Genomic DNA, 20,859 nt, shown 5'->3' with positions numbered 1-20,859 from the left:
ATTTGTAGATTTAATTAATAATTTCCTAAAACTGCTACAGAAATGATCATTTGTAAAACAATTCATATCAAGCCATGTGAAAAAGTTAGGACACCCCATGAGAATCTTTGTCTTTTTGAACATAGTTAAACATGAACATTTGAGCTTCATTTGAACAGTACTGAGGGATGCAGCTTATAGAACTAAACAAATAATGTTGAAAATGACTTTTAAACACGAGCGGTAAAATATAATAAACAAAAATGTAAATGTATTGTGAGGAAAAAGTTAGGACCCCCCACATTTATTACTACCTAAAATGTCTAAAATTAGAATCAGGTCACCACATCAGCTGCAGTGATTAGAGCATCGTTAGAGGACACTGGAGTTTTATTTAAAGCTCAGACGTTAGTTTGGTTTGTTCTTGATTGATGAAGTGAGTGTTATCACCATGGTGAGATCTAAAAAGCTCTCTGAGACCTGCAGAAAAAAGCTTGTAGATGCATATGAGTCTGGGAAGGGATTTAAAAAGATCTCAGAACAATTAGAAATCAGCCGTTCCACTGTCCAGAAAATCATTTACAAGTGGAGAACAAGTAAAACAACTGCCAACATGGTCAGGTCAGGAAGTCCTTGCAAGTTCAGCCCAAGAGCAGAAGTCTCCAAAAATCTTACAATGTCATCACGGGACCTACAGGAGCTCCTGCCACAGTTGATAAAGACTAAAGTTCACCAGAGAAACACCGAGACAAAGACCAGGACTTCTGGAACAATGTGCTCTGGACAGATGAATCCAAAGTTGAATTATTTGGGCACAGTAACAGAAGACATGATTGGTAAAAACCAAACACAGCATTTGAGCAGAAGAACCTCATACCAACTGTGAAGCATGGAGATGGAAATGTCATGGTTTGGGGCTGATTTGCAGCAGCAGGGCGTGGCAAGCTCTCCATTATAGAATCCACGATGAATTAATCTCTGTATCAGAGGGGGCTTGAGGAAAATGTAAGACCATCTGTCCAAAAACTGAAGCTGAAGCGGAAGTGGACAATGCAGCATGACGATGACCCAAAACATTCCAGTAAATCCACCAAGGAATGAATCAAAAGAAAGAAATGGAGAGTTCTGGAATGGTCGAGTCAAAGCCCGGATCTTAATCCTGTTGAGATGCTTTTTCACATGACTGTATATACTGTGTTTAGCTGGATTTACTTCACTGTGTGGTTTCACTTTTAAACTTGTGTTCTGCAGCTCAGGGTTCTGAGGATCAGCTTCTCAGGAGAGTCGAAAAAGCTTCACGCACTAAAAAAAGCTTACTGTGGTAAAATGTACTAAAAGTATGACACAGGAACTAAACCTCTCTCTGTTGATACTGGTTAGAAGTGTCTCTGTAGTGCTGAAATTCATCGGTCGTTGGTTTAGTAAAATAAGTCACGTTACACTTTATTTTTCATGTTAAGCGCCGATGGTTCTGTCCGAGTCATTTTTACCGCCTCATATCAAACAGTTCATCTAATTTGAGGCGTTTTGAAAATATCAGCAGCAAACTGGATCAGAATTTAATCAGATGAACTTTGAAAGATGGAAGTGCAGCATTAAGCTCCATACGAGACACCAGCACAGCAGTTTTACAGCTTCTCATGTAAAAGCACCCAAACCTCGAGAACCCGACACGCCCACCGATGATGTCACGGGTCAAAAACCCAGTATTCTGTGGTATCAGCTGCGAAGTTCACAGTTTGAAACCTCTTTGTTTTTGGTGAAAAGACGCTTAACCGGTTCAAAATCAAGTTCACGGACCAGAACGGAGCTGTTCAGCATCGTTGGAAAAGGAGAAACTGAGGCCCTCTAGTGGGAACCAGTGATTTAAAGGAATATTTTGAAGTGATGTTGACAGATTAGTTTGAAGTTTGTTTGCTGACGTTTGGATGAATGTGTGAGAACATTTGGAGCATTTACGGGTCTGAGGTAGATGGTGGAGATGAGATGATCTGTGGTAGATGGTGGAGATGAGATGATCTGTGGTAGATGGTGGAGATGAGAAGATCTGTGGTAGATGGTGGAGATGAGATGATCTGTGGTAGATGGTAGAGATGAGAAGATCTGTGGTGGATTGTGGAGATGAGAAGATCTGTGGTAGATGGTGTAGATGAGAAGATCTGTAGTAGATGGTGGAGATGAGAAGATATGTGGTAGATGGTGGAGATGAGATGATCTGTGGTAGATGGTAGAGATGAGAAGATCTGTGGTGGATTGTGGAGATGAGAAGATCTGTGGTAGATGGTGGAGATGAGAAGATCTGTGGTAGATGGTGGAGATGAGAAGATCTGTGGTAGATGGTGGAGATGAGAAGATCTGTGATGGATGATTGACGTGAGGAAGAGCCTTCTAACACGTTTGATGAGACGCTGAATTGTCGTTCTGTTGTGTTTCTGCAGCACTCTGGAACTTCACACCTGCATCACAGGAACTAGAAGGTAACACACACACACACACTATACACACACCATACGGTTTACCTGGTATCTGTGGGATTAGTGTTGGTGTTTATGGATATATCTAGTTTTGGTGTTTGTGAGGGAGCTTGGGGGTGTTTGGGGAGACAACATTTGGTCAGAAGTATTTGGACGTCTCTTCTAATTTTTAAATTCTGGTGTTTCAGCCACAACAGTTACTAACAGGTGTAATAAATCAGTTATATAAAGGTGCAGCAACAGTTTAGGGAAGATCCTTTCCTGATCCAGCACAAACCAAGAAGCTCCAGTGTCCTGCACAGAGCCCTGAGCTCAGCCCCACTCAACAGTTCTGGGATGAATCGGAACACCGACTGATCAATCAGCCCAAATGCAGATGCTGTCATTTTTTGACTGAATAGAATTTCAGTTCTGTGGCGACACCCCTCACTGCCCTCACTCGGAAGACCCCAGGATCTTCCCACTGGACCACGGAGACCCAGAAGGCCTTCGACGACATAAAACTTTGGCTTACCTCACCACCGGTTCTTCAACTACCTGACCCTGAGGAACCATTTGTTGTCGAGGTAGACGCCTCAGATATTGGTGTAGGTGCTGTGCTTTCCCAGTGCCAAAGACCCAACAAGAAGCTCCACCCCTGTGCCTACTATTCCCATCGCCTCACTCCAGCTGAGCACAACTACAGCATTGGGGACAGGAAGTTCCTGGTGGTTAAGTTGGCCCTAGAGAACAGGAGGCATTGGTTGGAGGGGGTCAAGCACCCATTTGTGGTCTGGACTGACCACAAAAACCTGGCCTATATACAACAGGCCAAGCAGCTCAACTCTCGGCAGGCCCTATGGGTACTGTTCTTTGGTCGCTTTAACTTCCCGTTGTCATATAGGCCTGGTTCCAAAAACACAAAACCTGATGCCCTGTCCAGGCAAGGGGAAGCCCAGGTTCCTGACCCTTTGCCAGAACCCATCATTCCCACTCCCCAGATCCTAGCTCCCCTCTGCTGGGGATTGAAGGACTCCATTCAGAAGGCACTTCGGCAGGAGCCTGACTCTGGGGGTGGTCCTCCTATATGGCAGTATGTCCCACCAGCAGTCCACCATGTATTCGCTGGAGGCATGCCTCTCCTTTCTCTGGGCATCCAGGAATTAGCAGGACCCTGGAGTTCCATAATTATCATTATATCAGATGTATACATAAATATACACTTCATACCAATAAATAAATACACAGACACACCAAGTACTCTGCACTTGGGTCCACCACCTCCACCCACTCACCGTAACATGTTTAGAGTATTTATATAAACAGAACGACTGTTTTCTTTCTCTGGTTGTGTTCTCAGTGGTCCTGTTCCCCAAGTTTCCTCACCTCTACGTGTCTGATGAAGTAACTCTGCGGTGTAAACGTGGTTCTGAGGTTCTCACCACCAACGTCACGTGGTTCTTCAACAGTCAACCTCAACAAGCCATTGATGGTGTCTTGCACATCGCCATGGTAACACTGAGTCACTCTGGGAAGTACGTCTGTGAGAAGGACGGCGTCCGGAGTCTGGAACGGGAGATCGATGTGCTCGGTATGACATCACAGCACGCTCAGTATGACATCACAACACGCTCAGTATGACATCACAACACACTCAGTATGACATCACAACACGCTCAGTATGACATCACAACGCGCTCAGTATGGCATCACAACAAGAGCAGTACAGAGAGGAACCAGCATCGTAATCATTAACTTGCTGAACCCTTTCAGAATAAAGTGGACCTTCTCAAAAAAATGTGATTCTTCTACACTGTACATGACCAAAAGTATGTGGACACATTTCTAATAATTGAATTGGACGTTATAATAATAACTAGGATATTTAATTCCTCCTCACTGTTTCTTGCAACTATAAACCGTGCATTTAATCATTACTAAGGTTCTTATTTAATACTACCCCATGGCTAAAAGTTTGTAGACACCCTCATTAATGCTTTTGGCTTAATAACATGGTTCTAGAAGAGTGTGGAATGGAATATCAGCATGTGGTCACCAACATCAGATGCATTTGGTGCTGATTGTGATGAGCAGGTGACTGGTGTTCCTAAACCCCTGAGCTCTGTGGGGTATAATTCAGGTATAAGAGGGTATAATAAATAAATAAATATACATTTTACCCCTTCCTCTGTATTTTAGACATGGAGGCCCCTCACCAGCTTACTTTGCTAAGCAGAAGATCACTGGTTTATCCAGGCAGCGGCAGCTTGATGGAGCTCTATGTGGAGACCGGGATTCATGGGTGGCAATGTCTTTATACAAAACAAGGAGTTAAATATTATGTTTATTTACCACATGAGGATGATTGGAGAGACAACAAACGCAGAGCAACCATCCATGCTGAAGTAAAAGGAGGAGACAAGAGCGCCATCTTCTGGTGTGAAAACAAGGACATGCGCAGTAACGCCGTCACTCTCAGAGTCTCAAGTAACATTTATTATTATTTTTATTATTATTATTAATATTGTTATTATTATTATTATTATGATTAATATTGTTTATTATTGTTGTTATTTTTATTTTTTATTATTATTATTATACTTTAATTATATTATATTTTTCCACTGTGTTCCAAACTTCAAAAGAGAATGGTCAGAGTTAAAAAGTACATTTCTTAATGCAAGATTGAAAATAATTGAGGTCTTTCACCATCTACTGTACATGATATTATGAAAGGATTCAGGAAATCTGGAGAGATTTGAGTCTTTGTTGAGTCCTCAGACAGCACTGCATGAGAAACCGTCCTGCTGATGTGATAAATACAGTCACATGGGCTCGGGACAACTTCAGAAAACCGTTATTTAACACAGTCCACAGTCCGGATTCTTCTTTTACTGCAATTTACTAAGCGTCTTAACTTTTCCAGAAATTTGCAGGATGCAGCAGGCAAGATTGGAGTTTCAGAAAGGTTCTGGACACATCAGAGTTGAGCTGTAATGTCTATCTTTTTGTTTTTGTCTCTCCTTCAGATAAGCTAGTGATGCTGCAGGCTCTGGACCCGATGGTGGAGGGTAAGAGTGTGTCTCTCGTCTGTGAAGTTCGGGGTGTGGACAGTCCAGATGAAGTTGTCTTTTTTAAGAATAAGACAGAGATCTCGAGAGGCAAAGAGAAGGAATACGTCATCGAGGACATCTCAAACAAGGACATCGGCTCATACGGGTGTAAAGCCACCTACAGTTACAAACACCTCGACCCAAATGCTCCACAACTCATCGACTCCTCTGATGAGCAGGTGCTCAGGATCATGGGTAAAGTCAATGTCACAATCACATCACAAAACACATCAGCATTCTAATTACAAACCAGAATAATATTCGGACCTGTGCATGTGTTTGTACCAGCGGTTCCTTCAGCGGCTCAACTGGTCCATCATGATGACTGGCTGGAGTGCCAGCACCCACACAGTACAGGTCCCTTTCGATGGTATCATGCTGAGACTGAGAATGCAGAATGGAAGAGCGTGCAGAATGTGTCAGGGTCCTACATCTACCCCCCAGTGGAAGGGTTCTACAGGTGCAGGGCTGAATTTAAGGACAAGGGTGTGTCCTACCCCAGCAACACTGTACACTTTGTTCCAGGTACAACCAGCTCAGTCTGTCTCCTGCTTCCCTCAGTTCTTAAACCTGCTTCCTTCCTGCAGTCCATTACATCTCAGTCCTTGTTCTGGCTTCATCGTTTACTCCTGGTGCACCTCTGGCTTCCTTCCTTTACTCAGCCCCAGTTCCTGCTTCCTTCTCTTGCTAAACCTAAACAACTGTTTTGTCTCCTGGTTCAGACCTCGTCCAGTCAATATCGGAGTTCAATATCATGCAGAAGACACGATGGGAAGCAAGATGCGTTTTTTTACCCCGGAAAAAATAATAATAAAAAACATGGCAGAACAGAGAAAGAAAACGTTATATTTAATATAGTAAAAGTATTTATATAGTGAAAGAAAAGTGTGTTTGTCTCGTTTGTGGGGCGACTGTGGCGATGGCAGAGTATATAACTGATCATTTATACAAACATGGGACAGAGTTCATGATGTGTTCTAAAATATTACAAAGTACAAACAGGACATGATTTGTAGATGTGACAGTTAATAATTTCCTAAAACTGCTACAGAAATGATCATTTGTAAAACAATTCATATCAAGCCATGTGAAAAAGTTAGGACACCCCATGAGAATCTTTGTCTTTTTGAACATAGTTAAACATGAACAGTTGAGCTTCATTTGAACAGTACTGAGGGATGCAGCTTATAGAACTAAACAAATAATGTTGAAAATTACTTTTAAACACGAGCGGTAAAATATAATAAACAAAAATGTAAATGTATTGTGAGGAAAAAGTTAGGACCCCCCACATTTATTACTACCTAAAATGTCTAAAATTAGAATCAGGTCACCACATCAGCTGCAGTGATTAGAGCATCGTTAGAGGACACTGGAGTTTTATTTAATAATAATAATAATAATACATTTTATTTATATAGCGCTTTTCAAGATACTCAAAGACGCTTTACATAAGACAAATAATCAAAACAAATACGTACATACACCATACAAATCATAGTACAAAATCAAAATAGTACATCAACATCAAGAATAATTAAGATAAAAACAAAGAGAGCAGCATAAGACAGTTCATTAAAAATTAGCTAAATTATGAGAGAGAACAACAAATATAGAACAATTTCTTAAAATTAGACAGAAACAGGACAGATTTACATGCAATCAGGAAACTGAAAACTTTACAAGTTTTAGGATCTAGGACTTCACATTTCTGTCGTGATCTAAGTATAAAAACTATTAAAAAGAATAGCAAAAATAAAAGCATTTATTTTGTGTTGTTACAAGTTAAATGCCACTCTGAATAGATGAGTTTTGAGAAGTGACTTGAATTTGGACAGGTCAGGACAATCTCGTAGGTGTTTGGGGAGAGCATTCCATAAAGATGGAGCAGCTATGGAAAAGGCCCTGTCACCCCAGGTCCGGTGCTTGGTCCTAGAGGGTATGGACAGTAGGTTAGCCTCAGAAGAGCGAAGGCTACGGGAGGGAATGTGCTGATGGAGCAGGTCGGTGAGGTAGGATGGGGCCTGATTATGGAGAGCTTTGTGAGTGAATAGAAGAATTTTGAATTGAATGCGTTGAGCAACGGGAAGCCAATGAAGTTTTTGGAGAACAGGTGTAATATGATCACGGGAGCGAGTATGAGTAAGGAGGCGAGCAGCTGAATTCTGGATATACTGAAGTTTTTTTAGGATTTTGTTAGATGTACCATAAAGGATGCTATTTAAAGCTCAGACGTTAGTTTGGTTTGTTCTTGATTGATGAAGTGAGTGTTATCACCATGGTGAGATCTAAAAAGCTCTCTGAGACCTGCAGAAAAAAGCTTGTAGATGCATATGAGTCTGGGAAGGGATTTAAAAAGATCTCAGAACAATTAGAAATCAGCCGTTCCACTGTCCAGAAAATCATTTACAAGTGGAGAACAAGTAAAACAACTGCCAACATGGTCAGGTCAGGACGTCCTTGCAAGTTCAGCCCAAGAGCAGAAGTCTCCAAAAATCCTACGTCATCACGGGACCTACAGGAGCTCCTGCCACAGTTGATAAAGACTAAAGTTCACCAGAGAAACACAGAGACAAAGACCAGAACTTCTGGAACAATGTGCTCTGGACAGATGAATCCAAAGTTGAATTATTTGGGCACAGTAACAGAAGACATGATTGGTAAAAACAAAACACAGCATTTGAGCAGAAGAACCTCATACCAACTGTGAAGCATGGAGATGGAAATGTCATGGTTTGGGGCTGATTTGCAGCAGCAGGGCGTGGCAAGCTCTCCATTATAGAATCCACGATGAATTCTTCTCTGTATCAGAGGGGGCTTGAGGAAAATGTAAGACCATCTGTCCAAAAACTGAAGCTGAAGCGGAAGTGGACAATGCAGCATGACGATGACCCAAAACATTCCAGTAAATCCACCAAGTAACGACTCAAAAGAAAGAAATGGAGAGTTTCTGGAATGGTCGAGTCAAAGCCCGGATCTTAATCCTGTTGAGATGCTTTTTCACATGACTGTATATACTGTGTTTAGCTGGATTTACTTCACTGTGTGGTTTCACTTTTAAACTTGTGTTCTGCAGCTCAGGGTTCTGAGGATCAGCTTCTCAGGAGAGTCGAAAAAGCTTCACGCACTAAAAAAAGCTTACTGTGGTAAAATGTACTAAAAGTATGACACAGGAACTAAACCTCTCTCTGTTGATACTGGTTAGAAGTGTCTCTGTAGTGCTGAAATTCATCGGTCGTTGGTTTAGTAAAATAAGTCACGTTACACTTTATTTTTCATGTTAAGCGCCGATGGTTCTGTCCGAGTCATTTTTACCGCCTCATATCAAACAGTTCATCTAATTTGAGGCGTTTTGAAAATATCAGCAGCAAACTGGATCAGAATTTAATCAGATGAACTTTGAAAGATGGAAGTGCAGCATTAAGCTCCATACGAGACACCAGCACAGCAGTTTTACAGCTTCTCATGTAAAAGCACCCAAACCTCGAGAACCCGACACGCCCACCGATGATGTCACGGGTCAAAAACCCAGTATTCTGTGGTATCAGCTGCGAAGTTCACGGTTTGAAACCTCTTTGTTTTTGGTGAAAACACACTTAACCGGTTCAAAATCAAGTTCACGGACCAGAACGGAGCTGTTCAGCATCGTTGGAAAAGGAGAAACTGAGGCCCTCTAGTGGGAACCAGTGATTTAAAGGAATATTATGGAGTGATGTTGACATTAGTTTGAAGTTTGTTTGCTGATGTTTGGATTAATGTGTGAGAACATTTGGAGCATTTATGGGTCTGTGGTAGATGGTGGAGATGAGAAGATCTGTGGTAGATGGTGGAGATGAGAAGATTTGTGGTGGATGGTTGACGTGAGGAAGAGCCTTCTAACACGTTCGATGAGACACTGAATTGTCGTTCTGTTGTGTTTCTGCAGCACTCTGGAACTTCACATCTGCAGCACAGGAACTAGAAGGTAACACACACACACACACTATACACACACCATACGGTTTACCTGGTATCTGTGGGATTAGTGTTGGTGTTATGGATATATCTAGTTTGGGTGTTTGTGAGGGAGCTTGGGGGTGTTTGGGGAGACAACATTTGGTCAGAAGTATTTGGACGTCTCTTCTAATTTTTTAATTCTGGTGTTTCAGCCACAACAGTTACTAACAGGTGTAATAAATCAGTTATATAAAGGTGCAGCAACAGTTTAGGGAAGGTCCTTTCCTGATCCAGCACAAAGCAAGAAGCTCCGGTGTCCTGCACAGAGCCCTGACCTTAACCCCACTCAACAGTTCTGGGATGAATCGGAACACCGACTGATCAATCAGCCCAAATGCAGATGCTGTCATTTTTTGACTGAATAGAATTTCAGTTCTGTGGCGACACCCCTCACTGCCCTCACTCGGAAGACCCCAGGATCTTCCCACTGGACCACGGAGACCCAGAAGGCCTTCGACGACATAAAACTTTGGCTTACCTCACAACCGGTTCTTCAACTACCTGACACTGGGAACCATTTGTTGTCGAGGTAGACGCCTCAGATATTGGTGTAGGTGCTGTGCTTTCCCAGTGCCAAAGACCCAACAAGAAGCTCCACCCCTGTGCCTACTATTCCCATCGCCTCACTCCAGCTGAGCACAACTACAGCATTGGGGACAGGAAGTTCCTGGTGGTTAAGTTGGCCCTAGAGGACAGGAGGCATTGGTTGGAGGGGGTCAAGCACCCATTTGTGGTCTGGACTGACCACAAAAACCTGGCCTATATACAACAGGCCAAGCAGCTCAACTCTCGGCAGGCCCTATGGGTACTGTTCTTTGGTCGCTTTAACTTCCCGTTGTCATATAGGCCTGGTTCCAAAAACACAAAACCTGATGCCCTGTCCAGGCAAGGGGAAGCCCAGGTTCCTGACCCTTTGCCAGAACCCATCATTCCCACTCCCCAGATCCTAGCTCCCCTCTGCTGGGGATTGAAGGACTCCATTCAGAAGGCACTTCGGCAGGAGCCTGACTCTGGGGGTGGTCCTCCTATATGGCAGTATGTCCCACCAGCAGTCCACCATGTATTCGCTGGAGGCATGCCTCTCCTTTCTCTGGGCATCCAGGAATTAGCAGGACCCTGGAGTTCCATAATTATCATTATATCAGATGTATACATAAATATACACTTCATACCAATAAATAAATACAGACACACCAAGTACTCTGCACTTGGGTCCACCACCTCCACCCACTCACCGTAACATGTTTAGAGTATTTATATAAACAGAACGACTGTTTTCTTTCTCTGGTTGTGTTCTCAGTGGTCCTGTTCCCCAAGTTTCCTCACCTCTACGTGTCTGATGAAGTAACTCTGCGGTGTAAACGTGGTTCTGAGGTTCTCACCACCAACGTCACGTGGTTCTTCAACAGTCAACCTCAACAAGCCATTGATGGTGTCTTGCACATCGCCATGGTAACACTGAGTCACTCTGGGAAGTACGTCTGTGAGAAGGACGGCGTCCGGAGTCTGGAACGGGAGATCGATGTGCTCGGTATGACATCACAGCACGCTCAGTATGACATCACAACACGCTCAGTATGACATCACAACACACTCAGTATGACATCACAACACGCTCAGTATGACATCACAACGCGCTCAGTATGGCATCACAACAAGAGCAGTACAGAGAGGAACCAGCATCGTAATCATTAACTTGCTGAACCCTTTCAGAATAAAGTGGACCTTCTCAAAAAAATGTGATTCTTCTACACTGTACATGACCAAAAGTATGTGGACACATTTCTAATAATTGAATTGGACGTTATAATAATAACTAGGATGTTTAATTCCTCCTCACTGTTTCTTGCAACTATAAACCGTGCATTTAATCATTACTAAGGTTCTTATTTAATACTACCCCATGGCTAAAAGTTTGTAGACACCCTCATTAATGCTTTTGGCTTAATAACATGGTTCTAGAAGAGTGTGGAATGGAATATCAGCATGTGGTCACCAACATCAGATGCATTTGGTGCTGATTGTGATGAGCAGGTGACTGGTGTTCCTAAACCCCTGAGCTCTGTGGGGTATAATTCAGGTATAAGAGGGTATAATAAATAAATAAATATACATTTTACCCCTTCCTCTGTATTTTAGACATGGAGGCCCCTCACAAGCTTACTTTGCTAAGCAGAAGATCACTGGTTTATCCAGGCAGCGGCAGCTTGATGGAGCTCTATGTGGAGACCGGGATTCATGGGTGGCAATGTCGTTATACAAAACAAGGAGTTAAATATTATGTTTATTTACCACATGAGGATGATTGGAGAGACAACAAACGCAGAGCAACCATCCATGCTGAAGTAAAAGGAGGAGACAAGAGCGCCATCTTCTGGTGTGAAAACAAGGACATGCGCAGTAACGCCGTCACTCTCAGAGTCTCAAGTAACATTTATTATTATTTTTATTATTATTATTATTAATATTGTTATTATTATTATTATTATGATTAATATTGTTTATTATTGTTGTTATTTTTATTTTTTATTATTATTATTATACTTTAATTATATTATATTTTTCCACTGTGTTCCAAACTTCAAAAGAGAATGGTCAGAGTTAAAAAGTACATTTCTTAATGCAAGATTGAAAATAATTGAGGTCTTTCACCATCTACTGTACATGATATTATGAAAGGATTCAGGATATCTGGAGAGATTTGAGTCTTTGTTGAGTCCTCAGACAGCACTGCATGAGAAACCGTCCTGCTGATGTGATAAATACAGTCACATGGGCTCGGGACAACTTCAGAAAACCATTATTTAACACAGTCCACAGTCCGGATTCTTCTTTTACTGCAATTTACTAAGCGTCTTAACTTTTCCAGAAATTTGCAGGATGCAGCAGGCAAGATTGGAGTTTCAGAAAGGTTCTGGACACGTCAGAGTTGAGCTGTAATGTCTATCTTTTTGTTTTTGTCTCTCCTTCAGATAAGCTAGTGATGCTGCAGGCTCTGGACCCGATGGTGGAGGGTAAGAATGTGTCTCTCGTCTGTGAAGTTCGGGGTGTGGACAGTCCAGATGAAGTTGTCTTTTTTAAGAATAAGACAGAGATCTCGAGAGGCAAAGAGAAGGAATACGTCATCGAGGACATCTCAAACAAGGACATCGGCTCATACGGGTGTAAAGCCACCTACAGTTACAAACACCTCGACCCAAATGCTCCACAACTCATCGACTCCTCTGATGAGCAGGTGCTCAGGATCATGGGTAAAGTCAATGTCACAATCACATCACAAAACACATCAGCATTCTAGTTACAAACCAGAATAATATTCGGACCTGTGCATGTGTTTGTATCAGCGGTTCCTTCAGCGGCTCAACTGGTCCATCATGATGACTGGCTGGAGTGCCAGCACCCAAACAGTACAGGTCCCTTTCGATGGTATCATGCTGAGACTGAGAATGCAGAATGGAAGAGCGTGCAGAATGTGTCAGGGTCCTACATCTACCCCCCAGTGGAAGGGTTCTACAGGTGCAGGGCTGAATTTAAGGACAAGGGTGTGTCCTACCCCAGCAACACTGTACACTTTGTTCCAGGTACAACCAGCCTCAGTCTGTCTCCTGCTTCCCTCAGTTCTTAAACCTGCTTCCTTCCTGCAGTCCATTACATCTCAGTCCTTGTTCTGGCTCCATCGTTTACTCCTGGTGCACCTCTGGCTTCCTTCCTTTACTCAGCCCCAGTTCCTGCTTCCTTCTCTTGCTAAACCTAAACAACTGTTTTGTCTCCTGGTTCAGACCTCGTCCAGTAAATATCGGAGTTCAATATCATGCAGAAGACACGATGGGAAGCAAGATGCGTTTTTTTACCCCGGAAAAAATAATAATAAAAAACATGGCAGAACAGAGAAAGAAAACGTTATATTTAATATAGTAAAAGTATTTATATAGTGAAAGAAAAGTGTGTTTGTCTCGTTTGTGGGGCGACTGTGGCGATGGCAGAGTATATAACTGATCATTTATACAAACATGGGACAGAGTTCATGATGTGTTCTAAAATATTACAAAGTACAAACAGGACATGATTTGTAGATGTGACAGTTAATAATTTCCTAAAACTGCTACAGAAATGATCATTTGTAAAACAATTCATATCAAGCCATGTGAAAAAGTTAGGACACCCCATGAGAATCTTTGTCTTTTTGAACATAGTTAAACATGAACATTTGAGCTTCATTTGAACAGTACTGAGGGATGCAGCTTATAGAACTAAACAAATAATGTTGAAAATTACTTTTAAACACGAGCGGTAAAATATAATAAACAAAAATGTAAATGTATTGTGAGGAAAAAGTTAGGACCCCCCACATTTATTACTACCTAAAATGTCTAAAATTAGAATCAGGTCACCACATCAGCTGCAGTGATTAGAGCATCGTTAGAGGACACTGGAGTTTTATTTAAAGCTCAGACGTTAGTTTGGTTTGTTCTTGATTGATGAAGTGAGTGTTATCACCATGGTGAGATCTAAAAAGCTCTCTGAGACCTGCAGAAAAAAGCTTGTAGATGCATATGAGTCTGGGAAGGGATTTAAAAAGATCTCAGAACAATTAGAAATCAGCCGTTCCACTGTCCAGAAAATCATTTACAAGTGGAGAACAAGTAAAACAACTGCCAACATGGTCAGGTCAGGAAGTCCTTGCAAGTTCAGCCCAAGAGCAGAAGTCTCCAAAAATCTTACAATGTCATCACGGGACCTACAGGAGCTCCTGCCACAGTTGATAAAGACTAAAGTTCACCAGAGAAACACCGAGACAAAGACCAGAACTTCTGGAACAATGTGCTCTGGACAGATGAATCCAAAGTTGAATTATTTGGGCACAGTAACAGAAGACATGATTGGTAAAAACCAAACACAGCATTTGAGCAGAAGAACCTTATACCAACTGTGAAGCATGGAGGTGGAAATGTCATGGTTTGGGGCTGATTTGCAGCAGCAGGGCGTGGCAAGCTCTCCATTATAGAATCCACGATGAATTAATCTCTGTATCAGAGGGGGCTTGAGGAAAATGTAAGACCATCTGTCCAAAAACTGAAGCTGAAGCGGAGGTGGACAATGCAGCATGACGATGACCCAAAACATTCCAGTAAATCCACCAAGGAATGAATCAAAAGAAAGAAATGGAGAGTTCTGGAATGGTCGAGTCAAAGCCCGGATCTTAATCCTGTTGAGATGCTTTTTCACATGACTGTATATACTGTGTTTAGCTGGATTTACTTCACTGTGTGGTTTCACTTTTAAACTTGTGTTCTGCAGCTCAGGGTTCTGAGGATCAGCTTCTCAGGAGAGTCGAAAAAGCTTCACGCACTAAAAAAAGCTTACTGTGGTAAAATGTACTAAAAGTATGACACAGGAACTAAACCTCTCTCTGTTGATACTGGTTAGAAGTGTCTCTGTAGTGCTGAAATTCATCGGTCGTTGGTTTAGTAAAATAAGTCACGTTACACTTTATTTTTCATGTTAAGCGCCGATGGTTCTGTCCGAGTCATTTTTACCGCCTCATATCAAACAGTTCATCTAATTTGAGGCGTTTTGAAAATATCAGCAGCAAACTGGATCAGAATTTAATCAGATGAACTTTGAAAGATGGAAGTGCAGCATTAAGCTCCATACGAGACACCAGCACAGCAGTTTTACAGCTTCTCATGTAAAAGCACCCAAACCTCGAGAACCCGACACGCCCACCGATGATGTCACGGGTCAAAAACCCAGTATTCTGTGGTATCAGCTGCGAAGTTCACAGTTTGAAACCTCTTTGTTTTTGGTGAAAAGACGCTTAACCGGTTCAAAATCAAGTTCACGGACCAGAACGGAGCTGTTCAGCATCGTTGGAAAAGGAGAAACTGAGGCCCTCTAGTGGGAACCAGTGATTTAAAGGAATATTTTGAAGTGATGTTGACAGATTAGTTTGAAGTTTGTTTGCTGACGTTTGGATGAATGTGTGAGAACATTTGGAGCATTTACGGGTCTGAGGTAGATGGTGGAGATGAGATGATCTGTGGTAGATGGTGGAGATGAGATGATCTGTGGTAGATGGTGGAGATGAGAAGATCTGTGGTAGATGGTGGAGATGAGATGATCTGTGGTAGATGGTAGAGATGAGAAGATCTGTGGTGGATTGTGGAGATGAGAAGATCTGTGGTAGATGGTGTAGATGAGAAGATCTGTAGTAGATGGTGGAGATGAGAAGATATGTGGTAGATGGTGGAGATGAGATGATCTGTGGTAGATGGTAGAGATGAGAAGATCTGTGGTGGATTGTGGAGATGAGAAGATCTGTGGTAGATGGTGGAGATGAGAAGATCTGTGGTAGATGGTGGAGATGAGAAGATCTGTGGTAGATGGTGGAGATGAGAAGATCTGTGATGGATGATTGACGTGAGGAAGAGCCTTCTAACACGTTTGATGAGACGCTGAATTGTCGTTCTGTTGTGTTTCTGCAGCACTCTGGAACTTCACACCTGCATCACAACAACCAGAAGGTAACACACACACACACGCACACACACTACACACACACACACCATATGGTTTACCTGGTATCTGTGGGATTAGTGTTGGTGTTTATGGATATATCTAGTTTTGGTGTTTGTGAGGGAGCTTTGGGTTGTTTGGGGAGACAACATTTGGTCAGAAGTATTTGGACGTCTCTTCTAATTTTTAAATTCTGGTGTTTCAGCCACAACAGTTACTAACAGGTGTAATAAATCAGTTATATAAAGGTGCAGCAACAGTTTAGGGAAGATCCTTTCCTGATCCAGCACAAACCAAGAAGCTCCAGTGTCCTGCACAGAGCCCTGAGCTCAGCCCCACTCAACAGTTCTGGGATGAATCGGAACACCGACTGATCAATCAGCCCAAATGCAGATGCTGTCATTTTTTGACTGAATAGAATTTCAGTTCTGTGGCGACACCCCTCACTGCCCTCACTCGGAAGACCCCAGGATCTTCCCACTGGACCACGGAGACCCAGAAGGCCTTCGACGACATAAAACTTTGGCTTACCTCACCACCGGTTCTTCAACTACCTGACCCTGAGGAACCATTTGTTGTCGAGGTAGACGCCTCAGATATTGGTGTAGGTGCTGTGCTTTCCCAGTGCCAAAGACCCAACAAGAAGCTCCACCCCTGTGCCTACTATTCCCATCGCCTCACTCCAGCTGAGCACAACTACAGCATTGGGGACAGGAAGTTCCTGGTGGTTAAGTTGGCCCTAGAGAACAGGAGGCATTGGTTGGAGGGGGTCAAGCACCCATTTGTGGTCTGGACTGACCACAAAAACCTGGCCTATATACAACAGGCCAAGCAGCTCAACTCTCGGCAGGCCCTATGGGTACTGTTCTTTGGTCGCTTTAACTTCCCGTTGTCATATAGGCCTGGTTCCAAAAACACAAAACCTGATGCCCTGTCCAGGCAAGGGGAAGCCCAGGTTCCTGACCCTTTGCCAGAACCCATCATTCCCACTCCCCAGATCCTAGCTCCCCTCTGCTGGGGATTGAAGGACTCCATTCAGAAGGCACTTCGGCAGGAGCCTGACTCTGGGGGTGGTCCTCCTATATGGCAGTATGTCCCACCAGCAGTCCACCATGTATTCGCTGGAGGCATGCCTCTCCTTTCTCTGGGCATCCAGGAATTAGCAGGACCCTGGAGTTCCATAATTATCATTATATCAGATGTATACATAAATATACACTTCATACCAATAAATAAATACACAGACACACCAAGTACTCTGCACTTGGGTCCACCACCTCCACCCACTCACCGTAACATGTTTAGAGTATTTATATAAACAGAACGACTGTTTTCTTTCTCTGGTTGTGTTCTCAGTGGTCCTGTTCCCCAAGTTTCCTCACCTCTACGTGTCTGATGAAGTAACTCTGCGGTGTAAACGTGGTTCTGAGGTTCTCACCACCAACGTCACGTGGTTCTTCAACAGTCAACCTCAACAAGCCATTGATGGTGTCTTGCACATCGCCATGGTAACACTGAGTCACTCTGGGAAGTACGTCTGTGAGAAGGACGGCGTCCGGAGTCTGGAACGGGAGATCGATGTGCTCGGTATGACATCACAGCACGCTCAGTATGACATCACAACACGCTCAGTATGACATCACAACACACTCAGTATGACATCACAACACGCTCAGTATGACATCACAACGCGCTCAGTATGGCATCACAACAAGAGCAGTACAGAGAGGAACCAGCATCGTAATCATTAACTTGCTGAACCCTTTCAGAATAAAGTGGACCTTCTCAAAAAAATGTGATTCTTCTACACTGTACATGACCAAAAGTATGTGGACACATTTCTAATAATTGAATTGGACGTTATAATAATAACTAGGATATTTAATTCCTCCTCACTGTTTCTTGCAACTATAAACCGTGCATTTAATCATTACTAAGGTTCTTATTTAATACTACCCCATGGCTAAAAGTTTGTAGACACCCTCATTAATGCTTTTGGCTTAATAACATGGTTCTAGAAGAGTGTGGAATGGAATATCAGCATGTGGTCACCAACATCAGATGCATTTGGTGCTGATTGTGATGAGCAGGTGACTGGTGTTCCTAAACCCCTGAGCTCTGTGGGGTATAATTCAGGTATAAGAGGGTATAATAAATAAATAAATATACATTTTACCCCTTCCTCTGTATTTTAGACATGGAGGCCCCTCACCAGCTTACTTTGCTAAGCAGAAGATCACTGGTTTATCCAGGCAGCGGCAGCTTGATGGAGCTCTATGTGGAGACCGGGATTCATGGGTGGCAATGTCTTTATACAAAACAAGGAGTTAAATATTATGTTTATTTACCACATGAGGATGATTGGAGAGACAACAAACGCAGAGCAACCATCCATGCTGAAGTAAAAGGAGGAGACAAGAGCGCCATCTTCTGGTGTGAAAACAAGGACATGCGCAGTAACGCCGTCACTCTCAGAGTCTCAAGTAACATTTATTATTATTTTTATTATTATTATTAATATTGTTATTATTATTATTATTATGATTAATATTGTTTATTATTGTTGTTATTTTTATTTTTTATTATTATTATTATACTTTAATTATATTATATTTTTCCACTGTGTTCCAAACTTCAAAAGAGAATGGTCAGAGTTAAAAAGTACATTTCTTAATGCAAGATTGAAAATAATTGAGGTCTTTCACCATCTACTGTACATGATATTATGAAAGGATTCAGGAAATCTGGAGAGATTTGAGTCTTTGTTGAGTCCTCAGACAGCACTGCATGAGAAACCGTCCTGCTGATGTGATAAATACAGTCACATGGGCTCGGGACAACTTCAGAAAACCATTATTTAACACAGTCCACAGTCCGGATTCTTCTTTTACTGCAATTTACTAAGCGTCTTAACTTTTCCAGAAATTTGCAGGATGCAGCAGGCAAGATTGGAGTTTCAGAAAGGTTCTGGACACGTCAGAGTTGAGCTGTAATGTCTATCTTTTTGTTTTTGTCTCTCCTTCAGATAAGCTAGTGATGCTGCAGGCTCTGGACCCGATGGTGGAGGGTAAGAATGTGTCTCTCGTCTGTGAAGTTCGGGGTGTGGACAGTCCAGATGAAGTTGTCTTTTTTAAGAATAAGACAGAGATCTCGAGAGGCAAAGACAAGGAATACGTCATCGAGGACATCTCAAACAAGGACATCGGCTCATACGGGTGTAAAGCCACCTACAGTTACAAACACCTCGACCCAAATGCTCCACAACTCATCGACTCCTCTGATGAGCAGGTGCTCAGGATCATGGGTAAAGTCAATGTCACAATCACATCACAAAACACATCAGCATTCTAATTACAAACCAGAATAATATTCGGACCTGTGCATGTGTTTGTATCAGCGGTTCCTTCAGCGGCTCAACTGGTCCATCATGATGACTGGCTGGAGTGCCAGCACCCAAACAGTACAGGTCCCTTTCGATGGTATCATGCTGAGACTGAGAATGCAGAATGGAAGAGCGTGCCGAGTGAGTCAGGGTCCTACATCTACCCCCCAGTGGAAGGGTTCTACAGGTGCAGGGCTGAATTTAAGGACAAGGGTGTGTCCTACCCCAGCAACACTGTACACTTTGTTCCAGGTACAACCAGCTCAGTCTGTCTCCTGCTTCCCTCAGTTCTTAAACCTGCTTCCTTCCTGCAGTCCATTACATCTCAGTCCTTGTTCTGGCTTCATCGTTTACTCCTGGTGCACCTCTGGCTTCCTTCCTTTACTCAGCCCCAGTTCCTGCTTCCTTCTCTTGCTAAACCTAAACAACTGTTTTGTCTCCTGGTTCAGACCTCGTCCAGTCAATATCGGAGTTCAATATCATGCAGAAGACACGATGGGAAGCAAGATGCGTTTTTTTACCCCGGAAAAAATAATAATAAAAAACATGGCAGAACAGAGAAAGAAAACGTTATATTTAATATAGTAAAAGTATTTATATAGTGAAAGAAAAGTGTGTTTGTCTCGTTTGTGGGGCGACTGTGGCGATGGCAGAGTATATAACTGATCATTTATACAAACATGGGACAGAGTTCATGATGTGTTCTAAAATATTACAAAGTACAAACAGGACATGATTTGTAGATGTGACAGTTAATAATTTCCTAAAACTGCTACAGAAATGATCATTTGTAAAACAATTCATATCAAGCCATGTGAAAAAGTTAGGACACCCCATGAGAATCTTTGTCTTTTTGAACATAGTTAAACATGAACAGTTGAGCTTCATTTGAACAGTACTGAGGGATGCAGCTTATAGAACTAAACAAATAATGTTGAAAATTACTTTTAAACACGAGCGGTAAAATATAATAAACAAAAATGTAAATGTATTGTGAGGAAAAAGTTAGGACCCCCCACATTTATTACTACCTAAAATGTCTAAAATTAGAATCAGGTCACCACATCAGCTGCAGTGATTAGAGCATCGTTAGAGGACACTGGAGTTTTATTTAATAATAATAATAATAATACATTTTATTTATATAGCGCTTTTCAAGATACTCAAAGACGCTTTACATAAGACAAATAATCAAAACAAATACGTACATACACCATACAAATCATAGTACAAAATCAAAATAGTACATCAACATCAAGAATAATTAAGATAAAAACAAAGAGAGCAGCATAAGACAGTTCATTAAAAATTAGCTAAATTATGAGAGAGAACAACAAATATAGAACCAGTTGCATGGTGATGGTGGACGCTGGCGCATTTGGCTGCCGCTACCGTTACCGTATTTTACCGTATTTTACCG

The 20,859-nt window shown here is 42.2% G+C and overlaps 1 protein-coding gene across 4 annotated transcripts in view; it reads left to right on the top strand.

Moving 5' to 3' along the window:
- Positions 1 to 20,859, top strand: part of LOC134310022 (uncharacterized) — a 112,213-nt gene that overhangs the window by 49,290 nt on the left and 42,064 nt on the right. For all 4 annotated transcript variants that reach the window (XM_062991530.1, XM_062991531.1, XM_062991532.1 and 1 more), the window contains 15 exons: positions 2,418 to 2,456; positions 3,793 to 4,023; positions 4,632 to 4,919; positions 5,462 to 5,740; positions 5,834 to 6,070; positions 9,471 to 9,509; positions 10,842 to 11,072; positions 11,681 to 11,968; positions 12,514 to 12,792; positions 12,886 to 13,122; positions 16,027 to 16,065; positions 17,414 to 17,644; positions 18,253 to 18,540; positions 19,083 to 19,361; positions 19,455 to 19,691. In XM_062991530.1, coding sequence (XP_062847600.1) covers positions 2,418 to 2,456; positions 3,793 to 4,023; positions 4,632 to 4,919; positions 5,462 to 5,740; positions 5,834 to 6,070; positions 9,471 to 9,509; positions 10,842 to 11,072; positions 11,681 to 11,968; positions 12,514 to 12,792; positions 12,886 to 13,122; positions 16,027 to 16,065; positions 17,414 to 17,644; positions 18,253 to 18,540; positions 19,083 to 19,361; positions 19,455 to 19,691 — 3,222 coding nt within the window. The remainder of the gene's footprint in view (positions 1 to 2,417; positions 2,457 to 3,792; positions 4,024 to 4,631; positions 4,920 to 5,461; positions 5,741 to 5,833; positions 6,071 to 9,470; positions 9,510 to 10,841; positions 11,073 to 11,680; positions 11,969 to 12,513; positions 12,793 to 12,885; positions 13,123 to 16,026; positions 16,066 to 17,413; positions 17,645 to 18,252; positions 18,541 to 19,082; positions 19,362 to 19,454; positions 19,692 to 20,859) is intronic.

This window comes from Trichomycterus rosablanca, chromosome 3 (assembly GCF_030014385.1).
Source record: "Trichomycterus rosablanca isolate fTriRos1 chromosome 3, fTriRos1.hap1, whole genome shotgun sequence".
Taxonomy (NCBI): Eukaryota; Metazoa; Chordata; class Actinopteri; order Siluriformes; family Trichomycteridae; genus Trichomycterus; species Trichomycterus rosablanca.
Note: the sequence above shows the minus strand (reverse complement) of the source record. Positions and strands in the feature narration are given on the sequence as shown.